This window comes from Hemiscyllium ocellatum, chromosome 30 (genome assembly GCF_020745735.1).
Source record: "Hemiscyllium ocellatum isolate sHemOce1 chromosome 30, sHemOce1.pat.X.cur, whole genome shotgun sequence".
Classification (NCBI taxonomy): domain Eukaryota; kingdom Metazoa; phylum Chordata; class Chondrichthyes; order Orectolobiformes; family Hemiscylliidae; genus Hemiscyllium; species Hemiscyllium ocellatum.
In genome coordinates this window covers 26,268,512-26,282,470 of record NC_083430.1, presented here as the reverse complement: position 1 = coordinate 26,282,470, position 13,959 = coordinate 26,268,512, and the positions used below count along the sequence as shown (strand labels likewise).

Genomic DNA, 13,959 nt, shown 5'->3' with positions numbered 1-13,959 from the left:
CCCCCCATCCGAAGGAAAAGGCAACCACAGTTAACTATCCATACCCCTCATTATTTCATAAACGTCTATCTGATCACTTCTCAACCTCTTACACCTCAGTAAAATAAGTCCCAGCCTTTCTTTATAATTCGAACCGGCAACATCCTGGGAAACCTCTTATGAACCCTCTCCAGCTTAATAATATCCTTCCTAGAACTAGGCAACTAGAACTGGACACAGTACTGCCGAAGAGGCCTCACCAATGTCTTGAGCAACCTCAATATGACTTCCTAACTCCTATACTCAAAAGCAATGAAGGCAAGGATGCCAAACACATTTTTAGCTATCCTGTCTATATGTGACATAAAATTTCAAAGAATTGTGTACCTGCACCCCAGGTCTCTGTTCGACAACACTACCCAAGGCCCTATTATTAATTGTATAAGCCCTATTCTTGTTTGTTGTACCAAAATACAATACCTTCCATTTATCCAGATTGAACTCCAGTTGCCATTTTTCAACCAGGAAGCTCACTGAAGGTGTTACCTAGTATGGTGACAAAACATCTGAAAATGAACCTTCCAGCTCAGCAAGCAAACCTACATCCATTTTTCAGCCCATTGACCCATTTCACCAATCCCTTTGTAAACTTAGAAAATCTTCTTCACTGTCTACTATGCTGCCAATTTTGGTGTTGCCTGCCCTAACTTACTAACCACACCTCCTATATTCTCATCCAAATCATTTATAGAACTGACAAACAAGAAAGGATCCAGAACTGATCCCCATGGAACACCACTGGTGACAGGCCTCCAGTCCGAAAAGGGACCCTTCACACTCCTGCTGTTAAACTAATTATGAATCCAATTGGCAAACACACCCAGAATCCCATGTGACCTAACTTTACTAATTAGTCTACCATGCAGAATCTTGCCAAACCCTTTACTAAAATCCAAGTAAACAATGTCTACTGCTCAACCCTCATCAACCTTTTCAGTACCTTCCTCAAAAAACAATCAAATTTGAGAAGCATTGATCTTCCTTGTACACAACCATGCTGACTATCCCTCATCAATTTTTTTTCCTCTCTAAACATCCATAAATCCTATCTTTTATAATCGCCTCCAACAAATTACCTACAACCAAAGTCAGACTCTCAGGTCTATAGTTGCCTGGTTTCTCTTTACAACCTTGCTAAAACAATGGTACAACATTAGCCACCTCACCCATAGTTACAGGTGATGCACATATTTCTGCAAGGGGTCTCGTAATTTCCTCTCTTACTTCCCACGATGTTCTGGGATACACTAGAGCAGGTCCTAGAGATTTATTCACCTTTATATTTTCTAAGATCTCCCAAACTTCTCTGCTGTAACATGAACTGTTTTAAAAACATCAATATTTATTTCTCTGCTTTCTCAAGATTCTATTTCTTTCTTCACAGTAAACACTGATGTGAAATATTCATTTAGTATCTCTCCCATCTCCTAGGGTTCCACACAAAGATGATCTCCTTGCTCTTTAGGAGCCCTACTCTCTCTCTCTTTTTCTCGTTATCCTCTTGCTCTTAAATGTATTTGTAAAATCTCTTTGGATTGTCCTTAAGCTTATCTGCAAATGTCTTCTCATATCCCCTCTTTGCCTTCCTGATTTCCTTCTTAAGATTGCCCCTACACTCTTTGTATTGATTAAGAGATTCAACTGAACGAAGCTGTGTATGACTAAAATAAGATTTACTTTTATTCTTGACTAGAACCTCAATACCTTTATTCATCCATTGTTCATTAATCTTACAGCTTCACCCTTCAACAGGAACATGATGCCTCTGAACTCTCATTATCACACACTTGAAAGCCTTGCACTTATCAGATGTCCTTTTATCTGTGAACAGTCTACCCCAATCAACTTTTGAAAATTTTGTCCCATTCCACTAAAATTTGCTTGACTACAATTAAAAGCTTTAACTTTTATGGCAGGCGTATCCTTTCTCATAGTCAGTTTTAAACTATTAAAATTACGATTGCTAGACCCAAAGCATTCCCCCACTTTTATTTCACCAACAGGTCTAGTTTTGCTCCTTTTCTTGGAGTATTCAAATATTGATAAAGAAAATTTTGCTTGAGCACATTTGACAAATTCTTCACCATCCAAGCATTTAACAAGATGGTAGCCCCAGTCAATGTTTGGAAAATTAAAATCCTATAATATATATTATATATATAAAAAATCTGAAATCTCCCAACATATTTGTTTCTCACTTTCCCTCTTACTATTGTAGATCTATGGTACAATACCATCACGGTGATCTTTCCTTTCTTATTTCTACCCATATATTTTTACTTGACTTTTCAGAAATCTTCTTTATTTACAAAAGTAATTTATTCCTTAATCAAAAATGCCACCTCTCCCCTATCTTTATTTCCTACAGTCTCTAAAACACTGAGCTGCCAGTCTTGTCCATCGCTCAACCAAGTTTCTGTAACTACTATGACATCCCAATCTCACGTTCCAACCTTACCTGTAAGACCTCCTGTATTGAAATAAAGGCTATTTAGTTCTTCAAAGTTACTGACTTATTTAGTCATATTCAAATACATTAAATGCACAGGCAGTCTTCATTTAACATAGTCTCACTAAAAGCCATTTTAGCATTGTTTATCTTTGGCATCTGTTTCTTTGTTTTGTATCATTATTTTCATTTTAGCATTGTTTACATGTATCATCGGTGTCTGTTAACATTTTAAATCAGTGCCTGGTTCTCCACTGCCTACTGCTTAGACACTCTCCCTCTTCTGCCTGTGGACAAAGGGGTCTTGCCTCCCAGGCTTGTCTTGCACTAACTTCGGTTCTTGGCCATCATTCTTCTTGCGTTGCTTTGCCCTGGCCTCGTCTCATCTGCTATTCCTGCTTTTCGGGTCCAGGTCTTCTCTTCCCTTTATTAAGTTAAAGATCATACAATACCAGGTTATAGTCCAACAGGTCTATTTGGAAGCACTACTCCTTCATCAGGTAGCTGTCAAATAGGGCTCCAAAATAAACCTGTTGGACTATAACCTGGTGTTGCGTGATTTTTAACTTTGTCCACTCCAGTCTAACACTGGCTCCTCCACATCATGGCTTCCCTTTGTTGGCCCAACTCCCCGTGTCTCGGTTTCCCTCCTGATTTCAAACTGAGGCCCTCTGCTCCATCTAGTGGTAGACATTGGTCATTTACATGGAGTAAAGTCAACCGCTGATGGAGCCTGGCAAAACTAAGTACAGAAGAATATTAAATTTAAAATAAAAGGATAATTTATATTATTACAGCATTTAATTTATAAATTTAGGAATTTAAATATTTAAAATAAAGGTGTTATGTATTTCAACTTAGAGGGTACCAATATAGTTCTTCTTTCTCTTCTAAAGGCGGCCTTACGAAACCTATTTCTAGTTTGAACATTTGATTCTCGCAGAAACTAATACTTCCCTTAAAATCTTTCCATTTAAAATTTTGGTTTTCAGGAATGGAACCAGGATTTAAAGTAAGGTCACTCTACACTACTGCAAAATACAATGTTTGAGGGAGGAGAAAAAATGGTCATTGCGTGTCTCGTCCAACTTCAAGGGCACCTTCTACTGATATTAAAAGTGATTATTAGTGATAATTGAATAATGTTATTTCAATGTGTCAGGCAATGTCCAAGAAATAGCCTATACCAAAGGAAATAAAAACTACAGCAGAAATGATTTAAAAAAAACTTTCCTCATGTTACAATTGTTGATAGGAACATGTACATAATGGGGATGGTTACAAACCCTCAGGCAATAGGGAACATACATTGTTAGATAACTTATCAAAGCATAATATCAAATTTATATTTCTTTCAGTTTTATAGCAATTAAGATTATGAACTTGGTCAATTCCTCTGCACTTTTCATCTAAAGCAAACTCACCCTGTGTCTCCAAGTCCATGCAAGAAAATAACCTGTAAAATACAACCCAAACACACTGTCTTCATACCAGCACAAAGTAACACCAGACAATCAGCAGAGTCATGAAAAATTCTTGATCTACAAGAAAGGATCAAATATAGAATGGTTGATTAAAACTGTTTCAATATACCAAGCATTAAGATTCCAACGTAATTACAGTCATAAGATAATCGTAACTTCACTGGTATGGGATTAACTTCAAAATTGCTGACGCAGCAGCCTGCATATTATAAATTATCCAATCCCAAAATGAAATATGAAAGGGTCAAAAAAGGAATTTGGACGCCACAATTGCTGGCCAAAATACATAGGGGAAACCACAAGGATTAACCACAGACTATATCAGAGGGAGTTTTAGCAACAATCATATTAAAGCACCATTCTGAGCACTGATGTCCTACCGTTACTCTTTAAAGGAGGCTGGAAAAAAGACTAGAGTTTAAAATTGACCACAGATTCAATCTAATATCAGGCTGCAATATGTAGTGTGATTATGACAGTGACACTAATTAACTCTCCCCAGCTGCTGTCACCATGTGGAAAACAAACACTTCAAAAATATTTTCTCTCAGATGAAATAACAAAGTTATTCATACAGGTTTGAATACTGAAGTAATACTTAATATATTAACTGAGACGCTTGCAGTTGAGTTTCATTAAAAACATAGACTATTGGTTCATGTCCAAGTCTAGAGTTAAAAGAGTAATTCTTGTGTAAACTAATTGAGCAACAACTAATATAAAATTCACATAAAAACTGCAACAACTAATCACCAGACACTGCAACAAGGAATTCAGAAGACATTTTAGTAAATCTGAAATGTCTCCCAGATGTCAAAGCATTCTGTTTTCTAGGCAGATCACGAGAACAGGTGGTTTCTTACCACTGCAGTCTCCCGTTCTGTTCCAGAGACAGTCGCAGCCTCATCGAGCAGCGGCAATGACATGTTGTTACCACACATACAACGTCACACGTACCGAATGCAAACCTGCAGATACAAAAGAAACAGGGATAGTCAGGACTAAACACACCCAGTAGCAGATCTAATTGTAATACTGAGAAGACCTTGTTTAACAGTGCAAGTAGTTGCCTCAAAATCCAAACCAAGTCAAGGAATCATCTAAACTCACTATATCAAATTATGTTAAAGAAGAGAATAAAAGTTAGCATTAATCAACTAACTGATAATCTGTTTCAAATACAAGATATACTCATTAGTATTGAGGTTTTATTTTAATTTCATTCTTCCTGTTAGCATTATTTCATTAGCAAATTAATTGAAACTTGCTAATCAGGCTGCTGAGATATCTAGTGTCCCACTGTAAGGCAAGCTTCTAACTACGGCTATCAAGCACGTGATACCCAACCAAAAGGTTGAAGTTACAGTAATTTGCTCCCATGTTAAAGTTCCAGTACTGCACAAGCCCCCATTTCAGGTGGTTTGCTTCAGTTGTGGTCTAGTCTCTGGTTGAAGTAAAATCTTTCATTTTAGGACCTGAAGCACAGATTATAATACCTAATAATAGTGTGATAATGGCATGTGTAAAGTGGCCAAAGGACAAACTGTCCATTCTGGATAAGGAAAAGGTAATTTGTGCCAAGGTCAGAGGGCAAACAAAAAAACTGATTTTTTTATTATCTAAGTTAACAATCAAAAACATTTAGGAGAAGTTGTTCTGATTATTCCGGAACATAATATCAGACATTGTTTTATGAAGCTGCAAATGTGTTGCTGGTCAAAGCACAGCAGGCCAGGCAGCATCTCAGGAATAGAGAATTCGACATTTCGAGCATAAGCGGGCTTATGCTCGAAACGTCGAATTCTCTATTCCTGAGATGCTGCCTGGCCTGCTGTGCTTTGACCAGCAACACATTTGCAGCTGTGATCTCCAGCATCTGCAGACCTCATTTTTTACTCGATTGTTTTATGAAGGATGATTGACCCAAATCATGAACTGTTTCTCTCTCAAATGCAGCCAGACCTTTGAAATACTGAGCATTTTTTGTTTTTATTTTAGAAAGTCTACTGTACTACATAAGTTACAATTCTTCACAATTACCAGAATAATAACTGCTATGTTGAGTGTATTAATTATAAATGTACTTTCAGAATCAGTCTAGCCTTTCAAATAAAAACAAATTGATGGAGAAACTCAGGTCTGGCAGCATCTATGGGGAGAAAACAAAGTTAATACTTAGAGTTTGGTGACTATTCTGTTATGTACAATTCTGATTTCTGTTTTTGTTTCACATCTGTAATTCCATGTTATATATTAGTCTTTTAAATAGTTACTTACTCATAATGCAGGTATGCTTAACCAGATTGCAATAAGTAAAATGAATGTCTTTCAATCTGACATACAGCATGCTTAGCAAGACATAACTCTACAATACACAATGGACAGAATGGGGGAATCTCCAAATCTATAAGCATATGGATTTGCTTATCATAAAATACAAACACAAGTGCAAAGGGCTCCGGCTCTTCACAGGTCTTTGTTTTGAGAGTGAATATTTGCTATTCTGCATGCAACGAGTTGATCATAGAAGGGTAAGAATTAAACATCATGTCTAAAATATCAAGAATCAGAAACCAAGGGGCCAGATATTACCAATATCATTTTAAAATAGATTGAAAGCATGATGAATATTAATAAAATGTACTGCATATGTTTAGAAGCCCACTGAGTAATGCAATATCAACAGAATGCATTGAATCTGCAACTATGTGCTCACAAGTATAAAAAAATCCCACACTGGTGCAAATGAACTGAACGGGTTAATCAAATGGGAATTAATCCCATGGCATAACAGAGCAAGAATTCTAAATAATATTTTTACAGCAGCAAGGCTTCAGAAAGTAACACTCAATACAACCTTGCATATATTGCTTAGTAGCACAATTAAAGAAAAAAAATTGCAATTGAAGATGTTAAAGATGCTGTACAAGTTCTCCCTTATTATTATTTATTATATACATATCTAATGTCTTCTGCATTTATCTAAATGTTCAGACTGAAAGGTCAGACCCATCCATAGTGTATTTTTAGTGTAGACAATTCTGTGTAGGGTTGACAGATGTACCTGTTCGAATAGCCTCAGTAACAACCAAAGCAGAGAATGAAACAAAACCTTAGATCATAAATTCAGGTTTATATCTGGGTTTTGCACAAATTTTAATAATTTCAGTTGAGACAATAGAAATGTCACAACTAAACTCAGCAATTTCTACTAGACAGCACATAAAGTGGTCATAGGGTGGAAACAGAGCAGGTTTGATTGTGATGTGTGCAGCTGAAGACTAACCATTCACTATGGAAGCTCATAACACACAATGGCCAATCAGGGGAAGTTTCAGCTTCAAATAACCTCCAAGGTGACTATTCTGTTATGTAGTTAAAGAGGCTGTTTTAGTTTTTGCAATTTACTTTGTGTGTAATTTACAGCAAATATAAAAACTCGTCAGACACAGTCTGGTTAATTGGAAATATGGGCAGCCATATTTTTTCAACTCTAAGAATAAAACACCATTTAAGCACTCATGAAAATGAATACAAATATTACCTATTAGCACTTATATTTACAAATGGTAATGGTAAGTCAGTATGGACAAGTTCGATCCAGGGGTCTGTTTCCGTGCTGCATGACTATGACTTGATTTTATTCGATATATACAAGTTATTTATATGCCTCTCTGGGTGCTGATCAAAGACCATCAGCCTGAAATGGTTTCTCTCTCTCTACTCAGATGTTGCCAAACCTAATTATTTCTATTTTTATTCCAAATGTCCAGCATCCAGTATACTTTTTGTGCTACTTTTATTCCAGATACTTAATAAATCAGATATTTGTGTGAAGCATCTTGCATTTGATACCATTGATGCAATCAGACATAGCACTTTTTAATAGGGCCCTGAAAAAGTAGCCACCACGCATACTAAAATAAGGGGAGAAAGGGATTGAGAAATAACAACAGAAGTTTAAGGGTATTAAGGCAGCGTTTGAAAGTAGGACAGAAGTAAGTGAAATACAGCCCGACAGAAGGAATTTGAGGGGAAGTAAAATACAGAGTACAGGACATATGGGTTGAGGATATTATGGAGACAGACAGAGGTAAATCTATACAAAGCTTAAAACATTGGTTAGGAAGTAAAGTCCAATTGAATATTGATAGTAACTTAAGGAAACAGTCAGCACCATACTGTCCACATTTCTATATCAGCATCATGGCTTGAGGCACTTTCACATCTTGAACTATATTTATTTTTGGTGGAATATTTCTATCCACATCTCTACCTATCTCAGGTCAATTAGACAAGCAGATAACTTCCTGGTAGCTTCTGCCAAACAACAGGCCTTTGGAAATTATGTCACACATTTCAGAAACACGAACTCTATAAATAATGTTTGGTATGCGCTGAACTGCACACATTACTGCAACAACTAAAACAAGGAACTTGTGTGGAGAATTATGGATCAAAATAACTTCAAACTTGATGGGCGTGCTTAAAGCACTAACTTTCAAAATATTTTCTGAACAAAGCACTCAATTATTAAGTGCATGATCCACAATTTCCATTCACTCTCACAGCATAGATCATAAGATGAATTTTAAATTCAATTTAGAATATCCCTCTACATCTCTGTACTGGTAATTCATAGAAGTCCACGTTAAGTAAAACTTATGGACTGGTTTCTGTGAAAGGAGAACTGGTAGGACCACAGAATATCTTCTAGACTGTTTGGCCTCAGTTAATAAATGGTCATTTCTCACTTTTTCCAGCCTTTGGCTTAACATCAAACCTGTCAATAAAACAGTAACAATAACCACATCCTAAGATTAGGAAATTCACCCCAGTCAACTGTAATAGTACAAAGATTTATGTATTTGAAATGCAGTATGAACACAAACTTTCAAGTTGTAATAAATTCAATTTGTCCTGAATACATGTATAAACATGCATTCAGTACCTTCAGAGCAAAACTAAGGGTTTTCCTTGGTAAGAAAAACAGAAATTGCTGTAAAATCTCAGGTCTGGCAAAATCTGTGGACAGAAATCAATTAATATTTTGGGTTCAGTGACCATTCTTCAGAAGTTCTTCCAGTTTTTTTTGTAAGAGTATGGCTGTTTTTCTTCCTGTTGTGTCTAAGATCCAAGAGCAATCTGTTAGTGCTCTTGTGGCTATATGTAACATTTACGCACCATTTAAAAGAAACAGGTTACATTAAATCAATCAACTAGGAAGAAATATTTGCATTCATGTAATACTGAACACAACTTTAGGGCAGACTAAACTTCTCTGCAGCCAAAGTGCATTTGGTTACTGTTGCGATATATGATACACTGTAACTATTTACACATTGCAAAGTGATAATGACGAGATAATCCATTTAAATGTTAACATGGAGATAAGCAAGAACCAAGAATAATGAAGAATATTCCTGCCCTTCAACTAAAATAGATGTAAGTTTATCTCCACTCAGGTCAGAAAGGGCTTCAGTTAACATCTCGTCAGACAGTACCACTGACAGCGCAGTACTGCTTTGACACCACACTGCAGTTCTTGTGTGAACAGCTCAAGGAACACCTGATCTCCAATTGTTCATTACCTTGTTTTGCTGACTGAAACCTCACATCTTTCCCTGTCCCACTGGGTCAACACAGGATGTTCATTTTCAAACCACCAGCATCTGCTGTGTTCTTTTTTAAAAAAATACAACTGTGAAGGTGCAGGAGGCAGCCATTTAACTCATTGTGGTTGCAATGACTCCATTATCTAATTCCTGATGAAGGGCTTTTGCCTGAAATGTTGATTTTCCTGCTCCTCGGATGCTGCCTGACCTGCTGTGCTTTTCCAGCACCACTCTAATCTTCAGCATCTGCAATACTAAGGTTTTTTTTGTAAGAAAAACAGATATTACTGTAAAATCTCAGGTCTGGCAAAATCTGTGGACAGAAATCAATCAATGTTTTGGGTTCAGTGACCATTCTTCAGATGTTCTTCCAGTTTTTTTGTTGAAGTTTGGCTATTTTTCTAATGCCAATCGCCTGTCATTTCCCCATATTCTTGCACACCATTTCTATCCAAATAATCATCTGTTCTCTTGAATGCCTCAAGTGAAGCTGCTGACTATAGCTCCACAAATCTCCCAACTACCACCACACCCTAAACAATGGGAAGATGCAATCTACCCTCACCCATCAGCTGTCTTTGATATGTAGGGTGGGAGAAGGGAGGTGTGGGAGTCAGGGAGCAGAGGGGGTTGGAGAAAGAGAGGTGTAGGAGTGGTAGGTGGGTGTGTGTAGAGGGGAAGGGGGATGTGTGGGGGCATGGGGTGGGGATGTGTGCACACACGGGCAAGGGGATATGGGTGGTGTGTGCATGTGAGGGGAACGTGTGTGGTGGGCAGGGGGGTGCATATTGAGGTGGAATGGGGACATGTGTGGGGGGCGGGGGGGTGCATATTGGGGTGGAAGGGGGACATGTGTGGGGGGCGGGGGGGTGCATATTGGGGTGGAAGGGGGACGCGTGTGGGGGGGACAGGGGTGCGTATTGGGGTGCAAGGGGGACGCGTGCGGGGGGTAGGGAGGTGTGTATTGGGATGGAAAGGGGGTACGTGTGGGAGAGGGGGATGTGCATGGGAGAGGGGGTTGCGTGGGGGCGGGGGAGAGGGGGTTGCGTGGGAGTGGGGGGTTGCTTGGGAGGAGGAGGTTGCGTGGGGGAATGGGGGTTGCGTGGGGGTGGGGTTTGCGTGGGCGGGGGGGGGGGGGTGTGGGCAGGGTTCCAGAAGAGCGCGGCTCGGAGGGAGAGGAGAGTTCTGCGGTGAAAGCTGTGGATTTGTCACGGCCAACCCCGTATCACCGCGTCCGAATCAGAACTAGGAGGCCAAGGACGGCTCCGGCTGGGCCCGTCAACAGAGCAGACATTTACCTTCACTCAAAGAACTGCCGACACCGAGCAGTTTCCCTCTCCGCAACGACAGGCTCGATCACGTGACAACACCCCACTTCCGCCCCATGCAGATGACGTCACCCGTCCTGCTTCTTTGACTATTTTCTGCCCCCCAGCGGTTGGAGGATCTCCTGTCTATTTGATTCTTTATCGATTTCCCGACAACAGGCACAACCGGAGTGTAATTTCCAGCTATTATTGCAATGTTCAGCTGCTGCCTTGCTGACCGCACCCTCTCCTCTGAAGAGAGACTGGATGTTCAAGTACTGCTTGCTTTAGAGGTGTGGCAGAGTATATCTGGACAGGGCGATTAAAAATATCAACAATTTCTCAAGATTGTTTTCACATCCTCAACTCTTCCTGTGGATTCTGAAATACTCAAATGATAAATGATATAATAAAGGAAGAAAATTCACTCGTGGGATGTGGGTTCTGCTGGCTGGGCCTGCATTATTTGCCCATTCCTGGCTGTCCTTCAGAAGGTGGTTGGTGAGCTGCTGCATTGAACTCCTGCAGTCCATATGTTGTTGGTTGACCCACAGTGCTGTTAGGGAATTAAAACACTTTGACTCTGAGATATGGAAGGACCAACCAACTCAGGATAATGAATGACTTGGAAGGGAATCTACAGGAGGTGCTGTTCCCGTGTTTCTTTTACCCTTATTCGTCTAGATGGAACTGTTTGTGGTTGGAAGGACCTTTGATGAATGTCTCCAGTTCACCTCGTAGATGGTACACACTGCTGTTACTGGGCTTTGTTAGTGTCTACACTAGTGGTGCCAAATAAGTGGGTCTTGGATGATGTACAGTTTCGTATGCATTGTTAGAGCTAGGCAAGTGGGGAGTATTCTTCACATTCCTGACTTGAGCCTTGGAGATAGTGAGCAGGGTAAGGGGAATCAGGAAGCAAGTTACTTGCTGCAATTTTCCAAGCCTCTGACTTGCTTTTGTAATCTTTGTATTTACCGTATATGGTTAGTCCAGTTTGTGGGCTGTGTTGTGAATGGTGCTGAACATAGGATATTTGTCAAAAACTGCACAATGTCTGACCTCACGGTAGAAGGGAGGTGAAGCAGCTGAAAATGGTTAGGCTTAGGATGCTACCTTGAGATTTCCAGGACCCAAGATGACTAACCATAAATAATCACAACGGTCTTCCCACATGCCAGGCATGACTCCAAACAGCAGAGAAATTTCATTGATTCCAGTTTTGCTAAGGATTCTGGATGCCATACTCAGGGCAGTCACTCTCATCTCACCATTTCAACTACTTGGTCATATGGTAATGGTTAAATTACTAGGGACAAGGAATTTATTACTGTGGCTCAATAATGTAAGTAAAATATCAAGTCTCAACTTTAGAAGTTTTCGAATATTAATTGTTTACTTTTTATTTCCAGATATAAGTTGTAACCAAAACTTGATTGTCCTACAAAGCAAAATAAATATCAATGAAAGAATCAAGCTAAAGATTGCATCTAATGTGAGGTCTTTTTGAGCCATTATTGTATATGTGGAATTTCCAGTTTTTTGCTTGTGTATGAATATATCCAGTGCTTTGACTAATTTTTAGTGCAAATGCTAATTGGAAATATTGGGATTAAAAAGTCACAGCTAATGTTGATATTATTTCATAAAGTGATTCCAAATTATATAAAAGAGGAAGGAGTCCAGTGGGGCAAGATTTCAGAGTTTAGATTAGATTCTCTACAGTGTGGAAACAGGCCCTTCAGCCCAACAAGTCCACACCGATCCTCCGAAGAGTAACCCACCCAGACCCATTTCCCTCAGACTAATGCACCTAACACTATGGGCAATTTAGCATGGCCAATTCACCTTACCTGCATATCTTTGGACTGAGGGAGGAAACCAGAGCACCCGGAGGAAACCCACGCAGACCCAGGGAGAATGTGCAAACTCCACACAGTTGCCTGAGGCCGGAATCGAACCTGGGTGCCTGGTGCTGTGAGACAGCAGTGCTAACCACTGAGCTACCGTGTTGTGAGCTTCCCATCTATTTTCACATCTGTTCAGTGAAACTCCTGTCAACACAATCTTGGGACAATTTGGCTCCAAGGTCCCAAGATTTGAGGCTGATTTGTTTTTTCCCAGCTCACTGTTTGCTGGAAGGGGAAATCACCTTTATGTGACTCCACACATGCGGTCACAACAATCAATAGGAATCAATTGGGATTTCAGCAGGTGGGGTGGCTAGATAATACTGCACTTGTGCTTTAGAATTGGAGTACTTGAAAATACTTAAAAGATTGCCAGTCTTCCAAGTTCCAGTCCAGGTTGTGTATTTTGAAGTTTGCCAAGGAAAGTAAGGGTAGAAATTCTGGATGTTCTGAACACAATTTTCCTATCACCACTGGATATGTAAATAGTGCCAGAGGATTGGAAGGATGTAAACATTACATGTTTGTTTCTAAAATAAATGGAAAGAGGGTTAAGTTCAGCAACTCCAAGTAAATCTGCCCAACAGTGGTGGTGGAACACCAAGACACAATAAACTGGCATAAACATAAGTCAGTGTGGATTTGTTAAAGACCAGTCTTGCTTGACTAACTTGATCAAGTTGTTTGACGAAGCAATGGACAGGCTTAATATACCAAATGAGACATGTTAGTAAAATTAAAGCTCACAGCATTTAAGGGTTTGTGACAGTGGGATATTTTTAAAAGTGTAATTATTACTTCAAGATGAACATTACAGAGCTCCAGGAAGATAGCAAGTTTGTGGAATTAAACAGCTCTAACAAAGAACAGGCACAGGGTGAACAACTGAAAACACATGAAGAAACTTGTTCACTATTAAAGGCACCACAGCACAGTATTCAATCAGGCAGAAGGCTAGTGGGTGGGAACCTTACCACTTGCACCAAGGGCCTCAGATATCTCGTCCACCCTGCTGCAAACTGAGGACTACGTCCTACTGCTGTTTTATTATTATAGGCAAGAAACTGCTATGCAGGGAACACAACAAGCAAAACCTGTCATGGTCCCAGGTCTCTGATGAGTGTCATACCAACAGCAGCAAATTTGTAGAATGAA

At 39.4% G+C, this 13,959-nt stretch overlaps 1 protein-coding gene across 1 annotated transcript in view; it reads right to left on the bottom strand.

Annotated features, from left to right (window-relative positions):
* The window catches only part of lypla2 (lysophospholipase 2), a 30,095-nt gene extending 19,110 nt beyond the window's left edge, over positions 1 to 10,985 (bottom strand). Inside the window, exons 1-3 of the mRNA XM_060847302.1 lie at positions 10,886 to 10,985; positions 4,836 to 4,940; positions 3,913 to 3,944 (exon numbers count right to left, since the gene is read on the bottom strand). Of these exons, the coding sequence (XP_060703285.1) occupies positions 3,913 to 3,944; positions 4,836 to 4,913 (110 nt within the window). The 5' untranslated portion in view covers positions 4,914 to 4,940; positions 10,886 to 10,985. The remainder of the gene's footprint in view (positions 1 to 3,912; positions 3,945 to 4,835; positions 4,941 to 10,885) is intronic.
* Positions 10,986 to 13,959: the final 2,974 nt, after the last annotated feature.